This window comes from Schistocerca piceifrons, chromosome 7 (genome assembly GCF_021461385.2).
Source record: "Schistocerca piceifrons isolate TAMUIC-IGC-003096 chromosome 7, iqSchPice1.1, whole genome shotgun sequence".
NCBI lineage: Eukaryota > Metazoa > Arthropoda > Insecta > Orthoptera > Acrididae > Schistocerca > Schistocerca piceifrons.
In genome coordinates this window covers 439950145-439974502 of record NC_060144.1, presented here as the reverse complement: position 1 = coordinate 439974502, position 24358 = coordinate 439950145, and the positions used below count along the sequence as shown (strand labels likewise).

The 24358-nt window shown below is 38.0% G+C and overlaps 1 protein-coding gene across 2 annotated transcripts in view; it reads right to left on the bottom strand.

The window, feature by feature from the left end:
- Positions 1-249: 249 nt before the first annotated feature.
- The window catches only part of LOC124805178 (vascular endothelial growth factor receptor kdr-like), a 511639-nt gene continuing 487530 nt past the window's right edge, over positions 250-24358 (bottom strand). The window contains exons 21-26 of one of the 2 annotated variants that reach the window (XM_047265666.1): positions 21280-21402; positions 20105-20234; positions 19891-19972; positions 5328-5433; positions 4412-4554; positions 250-1197 (exon numbers count right to left, since the gene is read on the bottom strand). In XM_047265666.1, coding sequence (XP_047121622.1) covers positions 621-1197; positions 4412-4554; positions 5328-5433; positions 19891-19972; positions 20105-20234; positions 21280-21402 — 1161 coding nt within the window. In that variant the 3' untranslated portion in view covers positions 250-620. The remainder of the gene's footprint in view (positions 1198-4411; positions 4555-5327; positions 5434-19890; positions 19973-20104; positions 20235-21279; positions 21403-24358) is intronic. The other variant, XM_047265665.1, reaches the window with a different exon arrangement.

Here is a 24358-nt window from a genome sequence, read left to right as displayed (position 1 = left end):
CAATCCAATGGTTGCAAATTGTATGCTGATGAGATTCATTTCCTTTTTTTCAAATCTGAATGATTATTTTGAACCCAAGATTTTCCTTTGTTTCTTCTAGCAACCACATACATCTGCTATAGGATTAAGCAACAATCCGAAGTCATTATATTAAATGAAATGTGAATGAGTGATTGTGGTTCCTTTATTAAAAATGAAAATAAATTTAACACAATTTTGGCAAAAGACCATTGTTATTAAAAATAATTACTTACATTTTGTTCAACGGCTTTCTGTCAATAAAATACTTAAAACTATATACACACTGTACAGTCAATCTTAAAAATTAAAATGAAGTAAAAAACTGATGACATAAAATGAAAATGAAGTAAAAAATTGATGACATGAAATGAAAATATGCATAAAAGCATTTTTAAAAAAATCTTGAAACTTTAACATGGCTTCTGTTTTCTCTCTCTGGAGAATTCTAATGTGAAAGGGTGTTTCACAGTCTATTTGTGCTTCATGTTTGGCAATTTTAAGATTTGTACCTTTATTGAGACTAGACACATTTTGCATAAGCTGTTATCAACTGTGCAAATCTTCACAATAATTCCATAACATTACCAAGCTTCACCTCTTTAGAAGGCAAACGAAGCAGCGTTGTTGTTTGGAAAATTCACATAACCTTCATGTTTCACACTACCATCTTGAGAAGAGAGAAAATCATTTTCAAAACTTCCTTTTGGATCTTGACCAGATACAGACATGTGATCAAAAGTCTCTAGCAGAGCCTTCTCTTTCCCTTTTAACAGACTTTTCTGTTGAGGCATATTCACATAATTGTCAGGCGAAGGATTAAAGTGGCCAATGTTATGGTAAGCAGGATTTGAAAAACTTGGAGTTATAGTATTTCCATTAACATACGTCCTATGTCCATTTCGTGCACCAGTATCTACACTGTCAGCAGTAGGTTGTTCTGATTCAGAGTCACTCATGCTCTTAAGCATGGGTCGCAACTCTGGACCACGAATAAGTTCTGCTTCTTTAACACGAGACTTTGCTTGAGGCGAACCATCAAAAGTGAAAACATTTCCTTCAGAACGGCTGCTGTGTGGGCTGAATACACCACCTTCTGAAGTTGACGGACTTCCCATGCACATGTACCCTGAGCTGGCTGGACCATCTGTGGCTTCTGCACCAGAACCGGGTAGAGGACTGCATGGAAAGAAAAACAATAAAAGCATGTGATCAGTGAAGTTACTTTGAAATACTGAACAATAGTTACATACACTGATGGAAAAAAATCCCAATGCCAAAAAGTAATTAATGTAGAGTAATGAAATTATGGAACATTTTGTCTAGGTAACATATTTAAGTGATTAAATTGCAAGATCACACTTAGTGTAACTGCAAGAAAAGCCACTGCAAATGCGAAATGCTGGTATATTAATAACTAGTGCAACCACTAGACTGTTGAATGCAAGTACGACAATGTGCACACACTGTGTTGTACAGGTGCCTAATTTTAATTTATGGTATGGAAATCCATGCCTGTTGCACTTGGGTCAGTCAATACAGGGACCGTTAAAGCTGTTTGTGGATGATGCTGTTATCAGATGATGTCACATATGTGCTCGACAAGACATATCTGGTGATCCAGCAGGCCGAGGTAACAGGTCGACACTCAGAGCATGTTTGGTTACAATAGCAGTATGTAGGAGAGCATTATTCTGTTGGAAAACACCCCCTGGAATGCTGTTCATGAAGGACAACATGACTGGCCAAATCATGAGATTGACATAGAATTTTGCAGTCAGGGCACATGGAACAACCACGAGAGTGCCCCTGCTGTCATATGAAATCACACCACAGACCACAATTCCAGCTGTAAGTCCAGTGAGTCTAAGATGTGGACAGGTTGGTTGCAGGCCCTCATCTGGGCTCCTCCTAACGAAAACACATCAATTACTGGTACCAAGGCAGAACCAGCTTTCATCAGAAAACACAACAGACCTCTACTCTAAATTCTTGCTACCTTTGTTAAAGTGATTATCATTTCTTGAAGTTATTTTTTGAAGTCATCTCACACATGCCATCATCAAAAATAATGATTTTCTTTCTATTGAAAGCACAATGAACTAACTCATTTTACGTAAATTCTACACAACACATTTTTACAATATCCCTGCACATGTATTCTCAATTCAGTACCAGTCTTATGAACAGTTTGGTGGTTGTTTATGTCATTTGTGTTTCCTCAGAGTCAATGTACAAGAACACAGAAGTGATTCACCTGGAGGAACGTCGAACATGTTTACTAGCTTATTTTTTCAATATGATAAATTTATGATTCAGAGAATCTGCCAACAGCGGGGGGAATCTGAACACATTTTCTGGAGTAAGCCATACTGGAAAAAATTTTTGAAATTCTGTAGAAACTTTGACGGTATTAATATACAAGCACATTCATGTCCTTGGGTCAATCCCAAACTTTGAAACTGGTGTATATAATTTCTATTAATCCATTCAACTGGACTTTAAGCATACTAGAATTATATAATAGGTATTATTTTCCACAATGCATATTAAATGGATTTTATAACACAAAATTACTTTAAATCTAAAGTGAAGTCTCTTCCTCAAACATATCTCAATGACAGGGTAATATTTGTGACTGTACATGTTATAATGCTAGTCCACTTTCTTGAAAATCTTAGTCAGTAGGAAACTATTTCGAAGCACACAGGTTCCAACGTACGTGACAATTCTCTACTGTCCCGGAGACACTTACTCAGAAGATCAGTGGGTTTACCTACACCTGGAAACAGGATAACAAGAACACCTATACTGTACCTGTGATGAATTCTGAAACCATTTTAAACCTCCACAAACAGGTAAGTATCAATACTGACAAACTATCCATGATTTTGTTTCAGTAAATGGTCTTGTTGTGGTAAGAAGTAAATAAATTTTCTCTAAATTTGGTAGCGAAACTTAACTGCCTGATACAGCTGTAAGCTCAAGAACCGCTCACTCACCAATAGATTTGTACCTACAGATTGGAAAATTGCGCAGGTCGCACCAGTGTTTAAGAAGGGTAGTAGGAGTAATCCATCGAACTACAGACCTACATCACTGACATCTGTTTGCAGTAGGGTTTTGGAGCATATACTGTATTCAAACATTATGAATCACCTCGAAGGGAACGATCTATTGATACGTAATCAGCATGGTTTCAGAAAACATTCTTGTGCAACGCAGCTAGCTCTTTATTCGCACAAAGTAATGGTTGCTATCGACAGGGGATCTTAAGTTGATTCCATATTTCTAGATTTCCAGAAAGCTTTTGACACCATTCCTCACAAGTGACTTCTAATCAAGCTGCGGGCCTATGGGGTATCGTCTCAGTTGTGCGACTGGATTCATAATTTCCTGTCAGGAAGGTCGCAGTTTGTAGTAATAGACGGCAAATCATCGAGTAAAACTGAAGTGATATCAGGTGTTCCCCAGGGAAGCGTCCTGGGACCTCTGCTGTTCCTTATCTATATAAATGACCTGGGTGACAATCTGAGCAGTTTTCTTAGGTTGTTCACAGATGATGCTGTAATTTACTGTCTAGTAAGGTCATCCGAAGACCAGTATCATTGCAAAGCGATTTAGAAAAGATTGCTGTATGGTGTGGCAGGTGGCAGTTGACGCTAAATAACAAAAAGTGTGAGGTGATCCACATGAGTTCCAGAAGCAATCTGTCAGAATTCGATTACTCGATAAATAGTACAATTCTCAAGGCTGTCAATTCAACTAAATACCTGGGTGTTAAAATTACGAACAACTTCAGTTGGAAAGACCACATAGATAATATTGTGGGGAAGGCGAGCCAAAGGTTGCGTTTCATTGGCAGGACACTTAGATGCAACAAGTCCACTAAATAGACAGCTTACACTACACTTGTTCTTCCTCTGTTAGAATATTGCTGCGCGGTGTGGGATCCTTACCAGGTGGTATTGATGGAGGTCATCGAAAGGGTGCAAAAAAGGGCAGCTCGTTTTGTATTATCACATAATAGGGGAGAGAGTGTGGCAGATGTGATACGTGAGTTGGGATGGAAGTCATTACAGCAAAGACGTTTTTACGAAATTTCAGTCACCAACTTTCTCTTCCGAATGCGAAAATATTTTGTTGAGCACAACCTACATAGGTAGGAATGATCATAAAAATAAAATAAGAGAAATCAGAGCTCGAACAGAAAGGTTTAGGTGTTCGTTTTTCCCGCGCGCTGTTTGGGAGTGGAATAGTAGGGAGATAGTATGATTGTGGTTCGATGAACCCCCTGCCAAGCACTTAAATGTGAATTGCAGAGTTATCATGTAGATGCAGATGTAGATTTCATTTAACAGATGATTATTACAGAACATATTCTAAATGTTACCTGTTGATGTAATCATTATCTTCAATTGGTGATACTAGATTGCCATATGTAGGAGCACTCATCATACTCAGATAATCACTTTGTGTGTTCTGCATCCATTCTGAATTCATGTCTATATATGGATCATTCAAATCAATGTAGTGCTGAAATTAAACAGAACAATGTAGAGTTCCTTACACTAAATTTCTTAATTTTTTGTCATTAAAATGTCTCATTTCAGTCAGAAGTGTCATTAGAGAGCAAAAAAAGTAAAAACATGGAACTATGAAGCATGCTTCTACGACTAAGGGCAAAAATGAATCACGAGACTGAAAGGCCATGAAGCACTGGTAATGGTGGGGAGGTAAAATATGAAATTAATGACAGAAGTGAACACACATTTACACAAAATTGTGATTAATTAAATCAATGTTACCTGGGAAGCCAATTATACTTCACTGTAAGGTAATATGAGATTTATTTACTATAATTAAACTGCAAGTTGTTGTGACTTAGTAGTGTCAAGGCAGATCCCATTCTTGTTATACAAAAGCTACTGCATGCTTCTTAAAACTAATCCAGTGACAATGTTTAATCAGTAGAACATAGAACAATTGACCAAATAAGACATGATATATATATATATATATATATATATATATATATATATATATATATATATATATATATATATATATATATATATATATATATATATATATATATATATATATATATATATATATATATATATATATATATATATATATATATATATATATATATATATATTATTTTAAAAGCAAAGGATTTTAGAAACAGGTATTCAAAGTCACATTAATGAGAAATCAATGCAGTTCCATAAAAGCAACCACTATACTTCCTAGACAGAATAACAGTGAATAAATTCTGACTAATTTTAAATGTAATTACTTACTTTCTTCACACTATCTTCGAGCATATTCCCAATTCTTTCACTTAGTTCCGTAAACGAAGGTCTTTTGTTTGGATTTAAATGCCAACAATCCAGCATTGTTTGGTGGCTGTAAAAAAAAAAAAAAAAAAATTGTAAAATTTGAAATATCTTATCCAAGACTCACTACAAATCTGTAATGTATGTGAAACTTAAATAGTTTAGAGCTAGTTTTTCTTTCAAATACAGGGGCAATTATAGAAGCTATGAGACTACTACTACTACTACCACCACCACCACCACCACCACCACCACCACCACGTTGCAGAAGTTTTCCTACATGACTCCTATTCCTACTAACTTCCTTGCTCTTTCAATACTCCAACCAAAAAACAAGAATGCCAGGAGCAGAAAACCTCTATGCGCAGAGCAGAGCTTAGATTAGCCAAAACTATTGAGGACAGGTGGCGTTCAGATAACAGATTTTCCAGGTTACTAGTCAATTACGAAAATATTTGTACCTGTGTTTACAGGAATATCACAAAAATAAACACTAAATTAAACACACGACTGTGTACACGGAAATGAGGGTTATCGTGCCAACAATTTTACAACATGGATTAATCCATTTTACTTTAAAGCCTGGTGTTTATGTTTTATTCATGATAATCTTTAAAGTAGCCTTTTACTACAAACTGAAATTTTCTCTTTAAAGTAGCCTTTTACTACAAACTGAAATTTTCTCAATGAAACCTTATATTTGAAATGCTCTCTGCATCTTTGAGTAAAAAAAGACAGTGATGAGATGCTGACAATGTGCAAAGGCTGTCCACATGGTGGGCTCCAGGTGAACCAAATTATTAGCAGTGGAGCAGTCTTTGTGAAATCTGCCCTGAGATGCAGCCAAAAGGCCCCTAGACCCAAGGAGCCAACACAGCCGCTTGCTCACCATGCTTTTGAGCACTTATGGAGAATCCATCTGGCTGGGCTTCCAGAGAAGCAACACTGAGGGAGCGACAGGAAGATCAGAAATTGGTCACTACCACAAAGGTCATCATGGGCCCTCCACTAGGTAAATGGCTGAAGATCAGGACTGCAAAAGGAGTAATCAATCGTTTAAGTCCTGTGTATGATACTGAAGTGTGTGGGGGTACCAGAGCTCAAGAGGCAAAGATCAAGTTGTGCCAGTAAAGTTTTGATGTGTTTACCATGGCCACTAACCATTGTTCCACCCCACAATGGGTTGTTGGCATTGAAGTCCCCAACACTAGGAACGGTGAGGGGAGCTGAGAGAAAAATGCAGACAGTACATCCTGCGACACGACATCATGGGAAGGGAGATAAAAATTACAGATGCTAAAATCCAGATATGCCCAGAGAGCCACAGCCTCCAATGGAGTATCAAGAGGCACAAGGTCACTGTATACAGAGTCCAGTACATATGTACGAACTCCACCCAATACCCTCTCAGTCAGTTCAATTCTTAAAATAACCTCGGTAATCATGATGATCATGGGAATTTGTTACAATTCCACTGGTTGGCATAAGGGGCCAGGGGAAGGTGGGGGGGAGGTCATGACCCAGGTTCATGTGCAGCAGACATGCACAATTCCTGCAGACAATGGTAGCAGTGCAATGGGAAGACATATGTCTGAACTTCATATACCTGAAGCATCTTGCAGGAAGAGGAACACAGGGTTTCACGTCACACCAGTAGACCATCACCTCAAGCTTCTTAGGCAACATATCTCTCTCAAAAGCCAAGATACAGGCCCCAGTAAGAACTCTGTTCTCCCTTGGTCCCCTATGGACAACGGATGAAGTGCACACCCCGTTGCTCTGAGTTGACCTGCAGCTCATTGTCAGACTGCAGAAGAAGATGACAGTGAAAGATGATGACTGGGAGCATTTTAAGACTTGTGGGGAGTGACAGTCATGTGAATGTTGTTTTAATGTGGAGGGAACTGCTCTTCATCTTAGAGATGGCTGCAACTTCCCTATATTTGGCCTCAATTTTTCCCCCACGAAAGATAAAGGCTTTGTGGCCAAAAAGGTATCCCCATCAGTCCCGGTACAGACCAGGTATGGGGGAGGGGGAGGGAGGATTTTGCTGCTTGTCATTTTGTTCTGCTTTCCTCCCACAGTGTGGCAAGGGAAGGGAACACATTGAGGTCGTACTTTGTTGTGGGGGTGCAGTGCAGGAACCAACGGTACGATCCCCGCGTGGTCAGGGGGCTACCATTGTGCAGGTACTTGACGACAACCTCCTGCCCCTCACTTAGTAGTGGAAAGGTATCAGAACCAGATCTAGGTCCTATACAATTCTAAAAATATAAGTGAAAGAACTTGCTGCCCTTCTAGCAGCAGTTATTATAGATTACTGGAGAAACCAACAGCACCTAGCGACTAGAGAAAAGTGCAGTTCATTCCCCATTTTCAAGAAGGATGCACATAATTATAAGCCTATATCATTGACATCAATCTGTTGTAGAAATATGGAATGCATTTTATGCTCAAGAATTTTTATGACCTTTTGGAGAATGAAAATCTCCTCTATATAAAAAAAAACTCAACATGGATTCCAAAAATGGAAATCTTGTGAAAAGCAGCTCGCTCCATTCCTTCATGAGATCCATAGTGCTTAAGTTGATCCTGTTTTTCATGACTTCAAGAAGGCATCTGACACTGTCCCGAACTGCTGTTTAGAGAGGAGGGGGGAAAAAGAAGAACTTATCAAGTGTCAGACCAAATTTGCAACTGGATTCAGAATCACCTCATTGATAGAACTCAACGCATCACTCATAATCAAACAAAACAGTCAGAAATAAAGGTAGATTACAAAGTACCCTAAGGAAGTGCGATACGACCATTACTGTTTACAATGTATATAAATGATGTAATAGAAAGCATCACAAGCTCTTCAAGACTGTTCAGACATAATGCGGTAGTATGTAAGAAAGTATCAACACCAGAAGACAGCTTCCATTTTCAGAATGACCCATGGACGATTGATGAATTGGTCAGGCTCTTGCAGCTGACACTGTATGTAAAACAGTAATGCATCACACACCACTGTTGTACAACTACACTGCTGACGACAAATTACTGGAAACAGCATCTACTGTAAAATATCTGGGAATAACTATTCACAGCAAACTTACGTGGAATGATCACATAAAATGAAGTAGGAAAAGCAGATGCCAGACAGATTCATAAGAAGAATCTTAAGAACTGTAAACCACCAAGAAAGTAAATGGCTTACAAGGCACTTGTTTACAAAAAGTGGCATGTTTTGTCACAGGATCGTTTAGTAGGTGCAAATGTGTTACACAGATACTCAACAAACTCCAGTGGCAGATGCTATAACACAAGCATTATGCATCACAAAGATGCTTACTATTGAACTCTTGAGAGAGCATTTTCTGGTAAGAGTCAGGCAGCACATTACTTCCATCCACATACATCCCGTGAAATGACCACAACAAGAAAATTCTAGAAATTAGAACCAATACATAAGCTTACTGCAGTCATTATTCCCACGTGCCATTCATGAGTGAAACAGGGAAGGGAGGATCAGTTAACAGTACCGGGAAACACCCACTGCCACATACCGTTACGTAGCTTGTGGAGTATGGTTTAGATGTAGATTCTCATGAAGTAATTAGTGCTATCAACACGGGATGCCACATTGATTCCATGTTTCTAGATTTCCAGAAGGATTTTGACACCATTCTTCACAAGTCACTTGTAGTCAAATTGTGTGCTAATGGAGTATGTCTCAGTTGTATGACTGCATTCATGATTTCCTGTCAGAAATGTCACAATACGTAGTAACTGATGGAATGTCATTGAGTAAAACAGAAGTAATATCTGGCATTCCCTAAAAAAGTGTTAAAGGCCCTCTGCTGTGCCTGATCTATATAAACGATTTACTAGACAATCTAAGTGGCCGTCACACTGTTTGCAGATGACACAGATATGTACCATGTCAAAGTCTTCAGATGATGAAGATCAATTGCTAAATGATTTAGACAAGGTATCTGCATGGTTCAAAACATGGTAACTGACTGATGAAAAGTGTGAAGTCACCCACATGCATCTAAAGGAAATCCACTAAACTTCAGCTACACAATAAACCACAATAATCTAAAGGCTGTGAGTGCAACTAAATACTTTGGGATTACAGTTACCAAAACCTTAAATTTGAACAGTCACATAGATTACATTGTGGGGAAAGCAAACCAGAGACTGTGAATCATTAGAAGAATAGTTAGAAAATAGAAGTCTACTAAAGGGACTGCCAACACTAAAATTTACCGTCCTCTTCTGGCATATTGCTGTGCAGTGTGCGATCTCCATCAGATAGGATTGGAGGAGGATATCGAGAAAGTTCAAAGATGGGCAGCTCATTTTCTATTATTGCAAAACAGGGGATAGAATGTCAAGGATATGATACGCAAACTGGGGTGGCAATCATTAAAACAATGGCACATTTCTTTGCAGCAGTATATTCTTGTGAAATTTCTTTCACTGTTTTTCTCTTCCAGATGTGAAGATATTTTGTTGCCACTCACTGACAGAGAGAGAAATCACTTCATACTGAAATAAGAGCAATTGGTAGTCACACGGAAAGATTTAAATGTTCATTTTTTCTACGTGCTGATCAAGAGTTCAGTAGTAGAGAAACAGCTTTAAGATGGTTTGATGAACCGTTTGCCAGGCACTTAAATGTGAATTGCAGAGTAACCATGTCAGTGCATATGTAGAAGGTTTCCGACACTGGAACAATCCCTAGAATTGGTCACACTTGTGTCTTGTATGTGACTTACAGACACATTGAAATTCCCCTGAACCCTTCCGCAAACCTTCCATTTGCCTTCTCCAATGACAGATTTTACATAATTTTCCCACTTCATATCACTTCTTAGTGTTACCCCTCAAGACATACACCATTAATTTTCTCCTAGTTATAGGTGGTACCTTGCATTTATCCATATTTGAAGAGAGCTATCATTACATCAAGTGGAAGGAAATTCAGTGCATCAGAAGAGGACTTCATAGAAGCCATACCTCGAGCTATGAAGTGGATCCAAGACCTGGACATTGTGTAACCAATAGCTTCTAGTCTCGCATGACACACACAATATTTCTGTATATCATATCACATTGACCACATGTATGTATAAAAAATATTTTATTCACTAATTCATTATTTTAAGTATATTTGTATACATATTCCTTTGCATTGTAATGCCACTTTTTGTATATATGCTGCTGGCATGTCTTGTGATAAATAAATAATAATTTGTTCAAGTCTTTCCGCAATTCCTCACAATTGTCCATTCATGGATACTTTTCTGTAGACAACAGCAATGACAGTGAACTAACAACTAAAACTGCTATTCCTATCTGATAAATTGTTTATGTATTGAGAGAAGATTAAATGACCTATTAAGCTTCCTATGGACACACTCGACATTATTTTTGTTCCTGAAAAATATTTGCAGTCCAGTATAGCATACCAGGTTCAGTCAATTCATTACTCACCAGTGCAATTTCACATCTGCAGAGACACTGCTTAAGGTAACATCTTTGTTACTACTTGATGTTGATGTGGTACAATGCTGTTGTTTTGTGCACCTACATTTTACTCTTTTTGTATACTGGAATTAGCTGCAGTGCCCGGCATTGCCTGGGATGTTTAATACCTGCCACACAAAGTGATTGGCCCTGTGCCTTGTTGATACTCGTAATGAATGCAAGCTCGATGGCAAACTGCAATCATTTTAAATCAAAGGGCATATTTGAACCACTAGGTGTCAACAGAAGTGATGAATGACTGTTTCTTCACCTGTGGTATTAATAAAAATCAGGGTCTAGGTTTCTAGCTATGACTTTTTCAAAGAAACACCAATTTCAAACCAAAAATTTCGTGATAATAATTACATCACAAATTATGCACTGCCTTAGCATTTGTATGGTACTGTGGACTTTACTAATAAAAATAACTACAAAATACGGACTAAAACATCTTCTAGGGTGTGCGTCATATGTAACAACTGCAATTAATCAATAAGAGTCTGTAATCATGTTTCTGTTAAATTATTAAGGTTTTGCTTGTCCTACAATCTAGTGACATGTGATGGTTCTATTTCTGAGATGGGCATTGCCATTTTAATTTATTCCCGCAATAGGAGTTTTAGACAGTTTACGACAACTCATTTTGTTTGATAGGCATTTAATTTTTCATTAATTATCTCCATTCTTTCATTTGAATGTAGAAATTTGAAGTCAGTCTGCCAAGAACTTTAAACTAAATCGATAAAGTATTTTTCAGGATGTTTGGTAACAATGTTTCTCCTTTATATATTTTATACATATTTATAAATTGTGTATATTAAAAAGAAAAAAATTTCCATGTTTGGTATAGTAAAAAACATTTACAAACTGACATGGGACAATAGGCCTACAACAAGGATCGGTAAGCACACAGGAATGGGGCGGGGGGTCACAAAGGCCATCTGTGGCAACCAAACTACTAAATGGTGTTGCAGTTATTTAGTCACATGCTACAAATGTGGACGCTCACTACAGGAGATGCTCAAAGTTTTGACTAGATGCCTCAAGACACACCTTACATTGATGTTGTATTGAATGGCACACCCTCTCAAAGGTGCCTGGTATATCTTGAAGCCAACCTGCTGCTCCAACAGTCCCGCCCACTACATCCTACAGTGACGTAACAGGTGTTTCAGAAACCATGTCCTTTAGATACCCCTCATAGGAAAAGTCGACTGGGAAAGATCGGGCGATCATGCTGCCCATGCAACTGGTCCATCATAACAAATCCAGTGGCCGATAAATGTTGCCCAACGATGTACCCTCACTTGTATGCTGAAATGTAGTGCGGTGGCGAATAGGCATGGGAATATCATTCAGCATGTCAGGCAGAACCTCTTGCAGGAATATAAGATACATGCGACCCACGAGTCAGTCTGGGAGAATGTACAGCCACATCAAACAGTAGACGTTAAGTGTAAATTTGCATTGTGAGGTGCACATATTTGTGGGTTCACATCTCCTCACATACGCAGAGTGTGAATGTTCATCACACTCTCAATTGAAAACATAGCCTCATTGGTGAAGAGGACACTTGCTGTGAAGCTTCTGTCTGCAGCAGATTCCTGCAGAAACCACCAAGCGAATCCCATGCACTTGTTGTAGTTCCCCAGTTTCAATGCCTGAACACATTACAAATGAAACAGATGCAGTCATTTGCCATGCACAATGCACTGGGAGTAGTATGGGGAATAGCAGTGACATGGGATACACCTTGTGTACTACTTGATGATGTATGCTGCACACTTTTGAGAATACTTTCCTTTGCTACAAATGTCCATGTTGTTTGTTGGCAACCTGTATGTGGCTTGTACACATGGAAGAAGCTGGTTTTGCCAGTCAGCAATGCAGAACAGCTAATAATGTGTGGCACAGCACCTTCCTATCAGGATATTTCACTTGACACAATCACGCGGCTTCTCATCCACTGCAGTTGGCCTTGCCATAAATGCAATGCATCTCAACCATTTTGCAGTATGTGTAGCTAGCCATGTTACTCCCAATGCTTTCAAGAGATGAATGGTGATGGCATCAGTGCATTCCACCCATGTTGGTATACTAACACCCTCTGGTGACTGTAGTGTCCTCTCATGGCATCTGCGACTCCCAATTCCTATGTGATTCCCGATTCTTGTATGCTTGATGTGTCACATCATTTTTATATATACATATATTTGAAACAGCCTATTGACTATTTCTGCCCAAATATCCATTAGGGGACATTGTAGAAATCTGGAGTAAATCAGCCAAGAGCTTTTAGAGATTTTGGATAACAACCTTTCCCTTTCCCTTTTATATATTGCGCGCGCACACACACACACACACACACACACACACACACACACACACACACACACACACACACACACACACACACACACACAGAGAGAGAGAGAGAGAGAGAGAGAGAGAGAGAGAGAGAGAGAGAGAGAGAGAGAGATATGACCTGTGCTCTTTTCTGGTCATGGGAGACTACTCACTGTGCCAGAGATGCAGAATTAATATGAGCTAGGGAAAGGGCTAATTCAGAAGCATTTTTGATGTAAAATCTCACTGGAATTCTGTCAGATACAGTGTCTTGTTGGTTTTAAGTTCTCTATTATTATTATTATTATTATTGTTATTATTTACTATTGTAGTGTTACTATGAACATTTCTCAATTGTGACTGTGCTGTGGTCAAACATTGGTGCAGTAGTATCATAGGGTGTAAATACATTTCTAAATACAGAATTTAACCCTCAAACAGGTGCTCATATGTATGAAGTGCGCCACCCACAAACGAAAGTGTTCTGCATCATGCCATTGCTTTTTCACAAATGTGAGCCTATACCTGTTCTGTTAGCTAACACAATGATAAAATATGTTGTCACACGTACAAGTAGGCAGCAGTAATATGAAACAAAAAACAAGCTAGGTAAGAAAAAATTTACACTCCATGCTATAAAATGACTGATTATGTGCTAACCGGACAATCCCACACTAAGGCAGTTGTTTACGGGATAGTTAGTAACTGAATAAGTGGTTAGCTGGGATCTGATGCAACTGCGCTGCTTAATGCTTTGAGTGCATCATTACTGTTGGGTAACACCTGTCTGTGGCAACAGAGTGATATAAAGAAGTTTCTTTCATTATTGTTTGATTAAACAGTACTTTAGCTCATTTTATGTAATTTTATTTTATCATTGTTTAAGTAAACTAAGATAAAACTGCGATTTTCACCACACACATTCACCTTAATAACGTGAGGACAGCTATTCTTAACACGTGTACAAAATACGCTAAGTGTCCACTCACGTTACGAAAAACGCTGTGCCCACTTGAGGGTTAATATTTCTGCTTTCTGTCTGCTGTCTTCACTTTAAACATCAGATGGATACACTGCAGACTGGTTGGAAGGTTCAGTCATGTTCACTGATCTGTATGATAAGAACTTCCTAGGAGTTTATGACAGATCTTTTGCCATATCTGAAGTGACTGTTACTGTGGGCTTTAAACATGGCCATTCTTACAGCTGCCTGAATTGCTATTAAGTTTGCTCTACTCATTTCCCTACAGGCTCCCTTGTAGTGAGTGGGTAGTGGTCTCTTTTCCATAAAATTTTCTGATTTGTATATTTAAACCATGGGATTTCTGTGTCAACTGTACATATTTGTCTTGACTTCTGTTTAAAACTTCTTCCAGATTTAACCACAATTGCTTTGCATTTGTCAGAATTGAACTCTTTTTCATCTGATCAGTAAGCTGACTGACTGCCAGTTCAGCCAAACATAAATACTGTCCTAGTTTTCTTTATGACATTTTTGCCTAGAGTAACCACTATTGCTGCAATAACATCATTGTCGCTAATAATAATGATGTGGATCTCACGGGAAGCGTGCAAGGGATAAGTCCCCGCAGGTGCACTATTCATCTGTGTCCTTGGTGGCTCAGATGGACAGAGCATCTGCCATGTACGCAGAAGATTCCAGGTTCGAGTCTCGGTTGGGGCACACATTTTCAACTGTCCCTATTGAGGTATATCAACAACACCGGTCGGCACCTGAGGGCTTCAATTAATTATCATTTACCTCTCTCATTGTTAACATTCTTCTAAAGATTAGTAGCTCATGGTAAGACATTCATTAAAGAGCTTGGTGACACCCTGCACAAAAATAGAACTGTTATGGCCCACAGAGTCAATGAGTGGCACTTTTGTAAACAAAGGAACAACATGAAATGGAGAAACTGTGTTTTGCCAGTTTATATATAATTGAGTCAGGAGCTCTTACAACTGGTCTTAATGGTACACTGTCTTTATGAATTTTTGGTAACCCCTATAGGTGAGGTCGCAGGGCTCCTGTGTTCTGCATATTCCTATGTACATCTACAAAAAAGAAGATTCATTTATTAACCAATTCATATTCTGTGAGATCGGTGGCATTGGATCTGTGGTTATCTTTCAGTATGTCATCAGATCTACTAGGTCATTTCTGTTCTGCTCATAATTGCCAATTTCTTCATGCAACATTTCAGAAGACAGGCATCGGACTTCGCACCTTGTAAAGTTGAGATGCAGTACACATAAGTTGAGCCCTAGTGAAAAATAGTTCATCGAGTTCCTAAGACATCAGAACACTATCCATGTCAACATAATATTTACTGTGGAGCCAAGAATGGACCAACAACTACCATTTCTAGATTTGTTGGTTGGTGAGAACCTGGGACACTGTGTATTGAAAATCAATATACATCAAACCGATGCTGCACAAACTGTCAAATCATAACCAGTGACAGACATAAGGAAGAGTTAATACAATCATAGCATGTGCAACAGGAATATGGGAGCTGCAACACCTCGGATGTGATATGCAAGAACTGGAATGAATTCCGAGACAACAGGTACTACTACAGTTGCGTAATGTGTCTCATGAAACCTAACACAGAAAGTGACATGCACAAAGAAGCAGTGTCTGTTATGGCCATACACCCAAGGGTAAAAGAAATATGCCATATATTGCACTAACATGATGTAATGACTATTTACAACCTGATCATCAAGATAAAAAAGTGTCACAGATCAGAATATACCACATAACATGTTTCTATGGAAAAATCTATGTTTGAATGACTGGATGATCTATCAATACACGATGGGTAGGGCAGGGGTGGGCAGAGGGAGCCATGGGCCGAGGTGGGCACAGGAAGAGGTGTGGGCCAAGGCAGCAGCATCACAAACTTACTTATTTTCTTGATATTGGGAAATTTGTCAATTTGAATTACCTTAACAACACACAGCTTGGCAACTCCTACTGAATGCAACACGTCATATAAACAAATTTACAACTGTGTGTTTCATGCCTGTACTTAGGAAGCTGGAACTGGTCACTTCTGTACTTTGTATAAAATTTATTCCCCCTTTCGTATGCTATACAGGAACTTTAATCTCATTCTCAAGGAAGACTCAAGTAGATTAACACCTCTGAAGTAATCATACTAAGTCAACCTCAATAACCTACTTCAGTGAATGTACTATATTCCTTTCATGTGTGTCTGCCATTAACCATGGTGAGAAAGGACATCCTTTTGTGGAAGGCTCCTGCAGCAATATAGTTAAGATGAGCCAAGAAGTTTTAATCTGAATGACCAGTGGCAGCTCGTATGTATACATTCTGGGTGTTCACAAATTTTTAATTTCAGATAAATATCAGAATGTGAAATTAATAGCATCTGCTGTATCTGTATAACAGTTATGCTTATCAACATATTTATATAACTTCAGCCACTGTCAACAACAACAACAACAACAACAACAATAATAATAATATGCATAACTTATCTGAAAAAAAGGAAGAATTGTTTTTGTGGAATTTTGTTGTTTTGTAAATATCTAAGTGGAGCTTTGGCTACTCTCCATTTCTCATTTTTGTGTAAGTGGAAGTTTTCATACTTTATTTTTTTCGGACAAATGTACAACATCCGTAACTCATATGGTATCCCTAAATCATATATTAGTTAATTCATTAACTTCCAGGCTGAAAATCAAACACTGTTACACTGCACCCACACAACAACTTATGCTTGTTACACACTTCTTTGTTAAATGTTCGCCTGTAGTCACACTTATTTGATTTCATTACTTTCTCAAGCAACAGATCTGGTCTGGGAGGGGCTACTTTCTTTGCGGCCAGTTTTTCCTAGTAATTTTCTTTTCTGCTAGCCCTTAATACAGGTTCAACAGATTCGTGTTGACACTACACAGGAAAGCAGAGTCCTGCACAGTAAGCAACCCACTCTAAGCGCAAACTGCCATTTGCGGAAATTATTAAATTCGAGTAGTACTATCTACCGACAAGGTCACTTGACTAGAATACAAATGAGGCACTGAGAGCAGCAAGGACCAAAAGCACACCACCTTCAACACCCCCATATTTACGCGAATACTAGAGAAACCATTTACAGACAAACCTGAGCCACCATAAGATCAACATATGACAAAAGCATAAATGCTACAGTTGCACTATCGACAATGATGTGCTTTATGCTTCTCAGCACCACAAATGGATTATTGTATGATAAAACCCAAACCTTGATGTACTATATCTCATCCAGAATCACATAACATAGGTTTTTATATCACTGTAACTATACTCTATTCACCATACGAATAAACCTGATGTAAACACTGCAGTTAGGTCACTCATTCTTCCATGTTTGCTCGAATCTCATTGTATCTCTCTTCACGTGGAGCGGAAGCTAAGCTGTGACCAGTACAGTCAAGTACGATCGTATGGATATGTTTTATGCTTGTTACATGCACGTAGACTGAGCAATAATGCGGAACAACAGCTTTACCAGCACATTAAACCTGAAGAGCACTGGACAGCCAATGGTCCAACTAAGCTGTAATATATGTGAGTAGTTGCAGTTCGTACATAAAAAAAGATGAGCAAAGAAATAATTCTAGCACTACCGTGCACTTCTTAGGTGACCAGACCGAAAGCATAAAATGCACTCTTTCTCACCTGACATAGTATTCTAATTACAAATAAGAGTTATGAAAATTTCTATCTTAAACATAGGGTAATTTTTCTGAGCGAGCTGTGTGTAATGCAAAAGCATACTGCAGGGATTTCACTGTACTGTTGAATACTGAAGCCACTGAAAGTATTAATTACAGTCAGTTGTCTGGTAATCTCTTAGCTCCTTCCTAATCCGAATACGAGAAATACATTTCAGTTCTGGAAGTATCACCTACTACGTTGATAACAAGCCTATCAAGAACAGAAGCCACGAAGCCACCCAGGAGCTGAATTTTCTCCTCTTATTTTATACAGAGCTGTTCTATATCCTGCCAGCATTCGACAGTAATGTGTGAAACAGCTGCATGCATTAGTTCCAGTAAGTCTGGCAGCTTAACAGTCTTGTTACTTCTCAGGCCAAATCCCGCAACTTGGCTCCGTATCAGTTCTGTTAGGTTTATATTGTAATGGTACAGTAGCAAATGTAAAAAAAGTCCAAATAAAGAGGATTTGGACTCATTTTTTATTTAAAAAATGAAATTGTTATGTTTTCATAATTTAAGCAACTTTTATGAACAGTCTTTCATAAAACATTGACAACTAAGAATTTTTATTTGAAATGAAAACAGGAATTTCGCATCCAATATGTAATTAGAAACAAGAAGACATGCATTATTCATAAAAAATGATGATGAGTTTTTTAATTACGAGATGTAGGTATTTCAAATTTAATGACAACAAAAAAATTATACTGGAGAGATCTGAACTAACTAACCATTAAATTTATTTGGCTAGCATTCCATTACACTACTGACTGCACTACACAGACAATGTGGGCTTATGTATCAAATGTGTTACATACAGTGACTGGGAAAACTTCAAAGCCGATTATCTCCATAAATTTATGAAAATCATTAAGAACAGCCTATTTCTTGGCCCTTTTATCCATATTCCACATGCATGTTTCACTACGGAACAGAAAGCAGCCTCAGCCTCAGCCATTTTCATACTTTGCATTAATAGTGCGACAATCAGATCCCAAAGCTGCAGAGGCTGTGGCTGTATACCGTTTTAAAACTAAAAACTACGTAGCTAAAGCGTGATTAAGAAAAACATTGATGGCTGTTAATACATTTGAATATCTTAAAGTTTCATTTAATGTAACGTAGTAATAATACATCTAATACATAAGTAGGACCTACTTCCAAGAGTGTAACAACACCAGTGTACATGTGCTATGGCTTTTGACCAATCATTGTGTTTATGTTTGTTTACATCAGGTTTATTCTTACAATGAACAGATTGTATAACATATACGATGACCAATCTAATTTTACTATATTGTGAGTGACTTGGTATATCTGTGGAGTGTGCTACCACCTAGCAGGGTTTATGCCAAGCAAACGTGAATAAATGTCTGCGGCAGTGTGCTACCACCTGGTGGCACTGATGTAAACGTGTTGGGTGGTAAGGGCTAGTACTGAACGCCACAAACCGGGCATATTGTTTATCAAATTTGTATGTATTTGGCCCATAAGGCAATTATGTCATGCCAATTGTACATGCACAGAAGCTCCTTAAAACACGCACAAGTGAAGATGCGCTCGCAACCCTGATGCCAAGTTTCACTGAGTAAAGAGGAGCAATGTAGGACAGCAGAGTAGAACGGTAATGTGCATTTCAGATTAGCACACCTACAATACGTTTAACGGCATTCAAAGAAAAATAACCAATAAATCCGCACGGTGTCAAAAGTTAGGGTGTTCACGTGCTATTGTGCTCTTACATAACAGCCACAACCGTGAATGACAAAAGTCATAAAATGTTACTAAGTTGCAGAAAAGAATCCAGTTTGTTTTGGTGATTTTCTGTTTCACTAGTGTTATGTCAATAATCATGTTCCACACCACTGTTCTATCTGAAAGGCCATGAGTTAGAAGTATAGTGTACATTTTAGTTTGTACTTACATATTATATGTTGCATATTCTGGTTTCTCCATTCGATAACCATTCAGCAACTTGTTATAAAGCTTCTCATCTGCTTCCATGCCTAAATTTTTAAACAAATGAAAAGAGTCATTTTAACACAAGGAACATACTACAGATGTAATTACAAACACCATAAAGGGTAGTCCTATAAATACAATAGTTTCACAGCTGTCTATATACGCTCACAACTAACCTGGGTATGGTGTCCTTGCCAAAGAAAAAAACTCCCAGAGCACGATTCCATATGACCAGACATCAGATTGTGTTGAGAATATCCTGTCTCTGATCGATTCAATGGCCATCCACTTAACAGGTAATGGGCCCTAGAAACAATGAGCTAGTTGTGAATGAACTGTGGGAAAAATTGTGCCCCTTAAATGCTGCTCTTAGTTATGAACTTACTGGAAGGCTACCACAATGTTCATCTTTGATGACAAAGAGTTAACAGAAATGGCAACAAACTAGTTCCCTCATTCCTGTATTTTCTGAGATGTTATTTTCAGCTTTTACACTGTTTCAGAGGCCACCTGTCCAAATAATATTTGTTGTAGCCTGAGGAATAATTCTCCTCCATTAACTGTGCTGTAATTGTATAATACTATAGTTCTTTCTGTGGGAGGAACACACTGAATTGGAATATGATATCTGTCCACTACTGGACTGAGTAAGTCCTAGACTTCTTTGTGGCCAACAAATAATACTGGCATACTTACTTTGGCAGATATATGTTCCAGAAAAACTATCTTCCCATTGAATAGTGTGTGTTAACTTTTTTATGTATCACATATGGAACAAAAATTTTGAAGTTTCCTTTGAATATTGTGAGTTAATGTGTAGATTGATTTTGTCATTTAAAGATCAGTGCTAGGGTAACTGTTGCCAACATAGATAGCGCAAGTGCAACATCCGAGTTTCCTTACTTCTCCTTAAAGAAACAATGTGCAAGTTCATTGCAGTGAAGGAAGGAAACTATCAGAAGTCACGTACTGGAAAACCTGCCGAATGTAAACAATTTTCTGCAGTTAGTATGCGCAGGAAATTGTTTATCTTATTTTTTTGTTTTGTTTTTTTGGTGTCTGATAACACATCTAGACATCTAAAGTTTATCACCTGTGCAACTACCATATTTCTCGAATCTGTTTTTTAAAGTTACTTTCTGTTAGCCTTCCACATTTCCCTCTCATTATTTTGTGATGCCAAAACCTCACGATCTTGTATGTATATTTTCTGTCAAGCATATCATCTTTAGCCAGTGTCTACAGCTTTTTATTTACCCTACTTTATTTTATTTTTATCCATTCTGCCCTATCTTCAATTACATATTAATTTAGACACTAAATAAACAGCACAAAAGGTAAAGATTCTTACATCTCCTTTCTTCTTATAGTTGTTTGATTTGTACATGCTCTTCGCTAGACCAAAATCACAGATCTTCACTACATTTTCATCAGCAAGTAAAATGTTCCTTGCGGCCAGATCTCCATGCAGAACCTTAAATAGGTAGAAAAAAAAAATTGTAAGAAAGAGAACAAATTATATTGAAAATGGGATTACAGTTAAAATAGGACTCATTTATGGCATATGGCAGCTTACAACATTCTTAACAGTAAATATCTGCTTTGCAAGGGTGTGCTGAAAAGTAATATCTCTTTATTTTTAATGTAAAAACTCAGATTTTTACGGAATACAGATGTTAGTAACACTCTATATCTTTCTTCTTCGTGTCTACACATTTGCAATCCTCTCTCATTATAGGGCTACGAATCGTAGCATGTAATATGGCTGTGTTTAATGTAACTATGTTAGTGCATGAGGAACAGTGTGCTGTAATTGAGTTTTGAATATGAAGAGCTCGTTCACACATGAAGCACTCTCTCCTTTAGCATGACAATGCCAGACCGCATACAAAAGCTGTGACCTCTCTAACGATCTGTTGCCTTGGGTTCACTGTCATTCATAATCTTCCATGCAGTCTCGACTTGTCCCCATTCGATTTTCATGCGTTTGCAAAACGCAAAGCACACCTTCTTCAACTTCACTTTGATAGTAATGGCGTGGTGAAAGCAGATTTGAAGTTGTGACTCCAACAACGAAGTCAAACCTTCTACAATGATGGTATCAACAAATTGGCCTCTCATTGGGAGAAATGTGTTTGTCACCAGGGTGACTATGTTAAGAAATAAATATGTACATATGAAGAACAAAGATGTAGACTGTTAGTAAAATTTGTTTTATTCAGAAAGCCTACAGAGTTTTCACATACAAATTTGGAGGCATCAGTTTTCAGCATGCCCTCGTATTTATGCCCACACAAGTTGATAAGTGTTACACTATCAATAAGAAATGCAACAATAAAATTGAGCAGAGTAAGTGTAATCTTCTTGGTCTTCTTCCTAACATTTTGTTTCCCCAATTACTGCTTTCCTGTCTTTTGTTTATCCTTTTTGGTTTTCGCATGAAATCCTTCAGCAAATATTTGCTATGTACATGATCGTCTCAGTCATCATTGTATTTATCAAATGCTAATAGTGATGCACATGTGTTTCACTTATGCTTGTTTATGTGGCTGCAAAATTTTTTATCAATCAAGGTGGCGCGTAATGGTAAGCCACTGGATTCACATCCATATTCAGATTTCATGAAGTATCTTTGCATCACTTAAGGCAAATTCTGAGATGGTCTCACTGAAAATGATTCAGTCAATTTAGTTTCCCATCTCTCCCCAATCTAAGGTTGTGATCCATCTCTAATGACCTCATTGCTGACAGGAAACGAAACCTCGATCATCCATCAATCCTCCCTCCCTTCACAGTGACCGGGAGTCTGGCCTCAGAATAGTTGAAATACCAGTACTTAGTGTCATCCAGACAATCACTACTAAGCTGGAAATGTCCTTAAAATTGTAGAAGAAGTTATAGTCCATTCATATTTTACATTTTGGTATAATGTATTATTTTAATTAATTTAATCATTTTGACAACAGGAAAGGCATATGGCCACACTGTACCACTTACATTACCAAACCCAGAATAACTAGCCAATCCCATAAAAACATGGGATAAAGTCAGAAGATAAAGAAGAAGAATAAATTTAATAATTTTGATCTGGTTTCAGTTCCAGTTTCTGTTCTCTCATTTTCTGCCTCTAAAGTTACAGAAAGCAACTGCTGCTGTTTACTTTCATTTAAAAATCTATTTATTTCTCATAATCATACAAGATAGCTAGCTAACTCTCATGTTGTTCACACAAATACTGACAGATGCAGAAATGTAAATTTTCACATGGGAATAAATCATAAAAAAGCTACCATGTGAGGATATACATAGCATACCACCCCTTCTGTTCAATAAATAAATATTTGGATTACATTCATACAGCACAAGCAAGATGAGGACAATACAATGTAATCAAATTAAATCAGGTGATGCTGAGGGAATTACTTTTGGAAATGAGATACTTAACAAAGTAGACAAGTTATTACTTGGGCAGCAAAATAACTGATGATGGTCGAAGTAGAGAGGATATAAAATGTAGAGTGGCGATGGCAAGGAAAGCATTTGTGAAGAAGGGAGATCTATTAACAATGAGTACAGATATAAGTGCCATGAAGTCTTTTTCTGAAAGTATTTATATGGAGTGTAGCAATGTATGGAAGTGAAATGTGAATGATAAACAGTTTAGACAAGAAGAGAATAGAAGCTTTCGAAATGTGGTGCTACAGAAGAATGCTGAAGATTAGATGGGTAGATCACTTAACTAATGAGGGGGTACTGAATAGGACTGGAGAGAAGAGGAATTTATGACACCACTTGACTAGAAGAAGGGCTCGGTCGGTATGACCCATTCTGAGGCATCAAGGGATCACCAGTTTAGTGTTGAAGGGACGTGTGGAGGGTAAGAATTATACAGGGAGACCAAGATATGAGTACACTAAGCAGATTCAGAAGCATGCAGGTTGCAGTACTTACTCAAAGATGAAGACGTTTGCACAGGATAGAGTAGCAAGGAGAGCTGCACTAAACCTGTCTTTGGACTGAAGAGCCCAACAACGACGACGACGTACATACAGCAATATAAAAGGTGTTCCTCAATTCCTATTGCAGACTTCTGGGTTGTAGAGCGGTCTTTAGTAGCTAAAGGTTTGACATGAAACCCATGTTAACTAATGCACCATCTGCATATGTAACACAAATTTCAAGAACATCCACTTTCAAATCCCCAGTTCATGGTATGCACCTCCAAAATAAAAAGAGGGCACCATTGTCAGTCCCTGCTGTAATTATGACATCACACACCATTTTCATCCAACTAAAACAACAGTTATGAGAATCTGGTTTGACTGTGGGCTGACTGTGGTACTCTGTACATGTGGTGCACATTTGACTATAAGGAGGATGTCCATCACACAAAAGAGAACCTAACAACAAGTACTCTAAGCATTACCCCC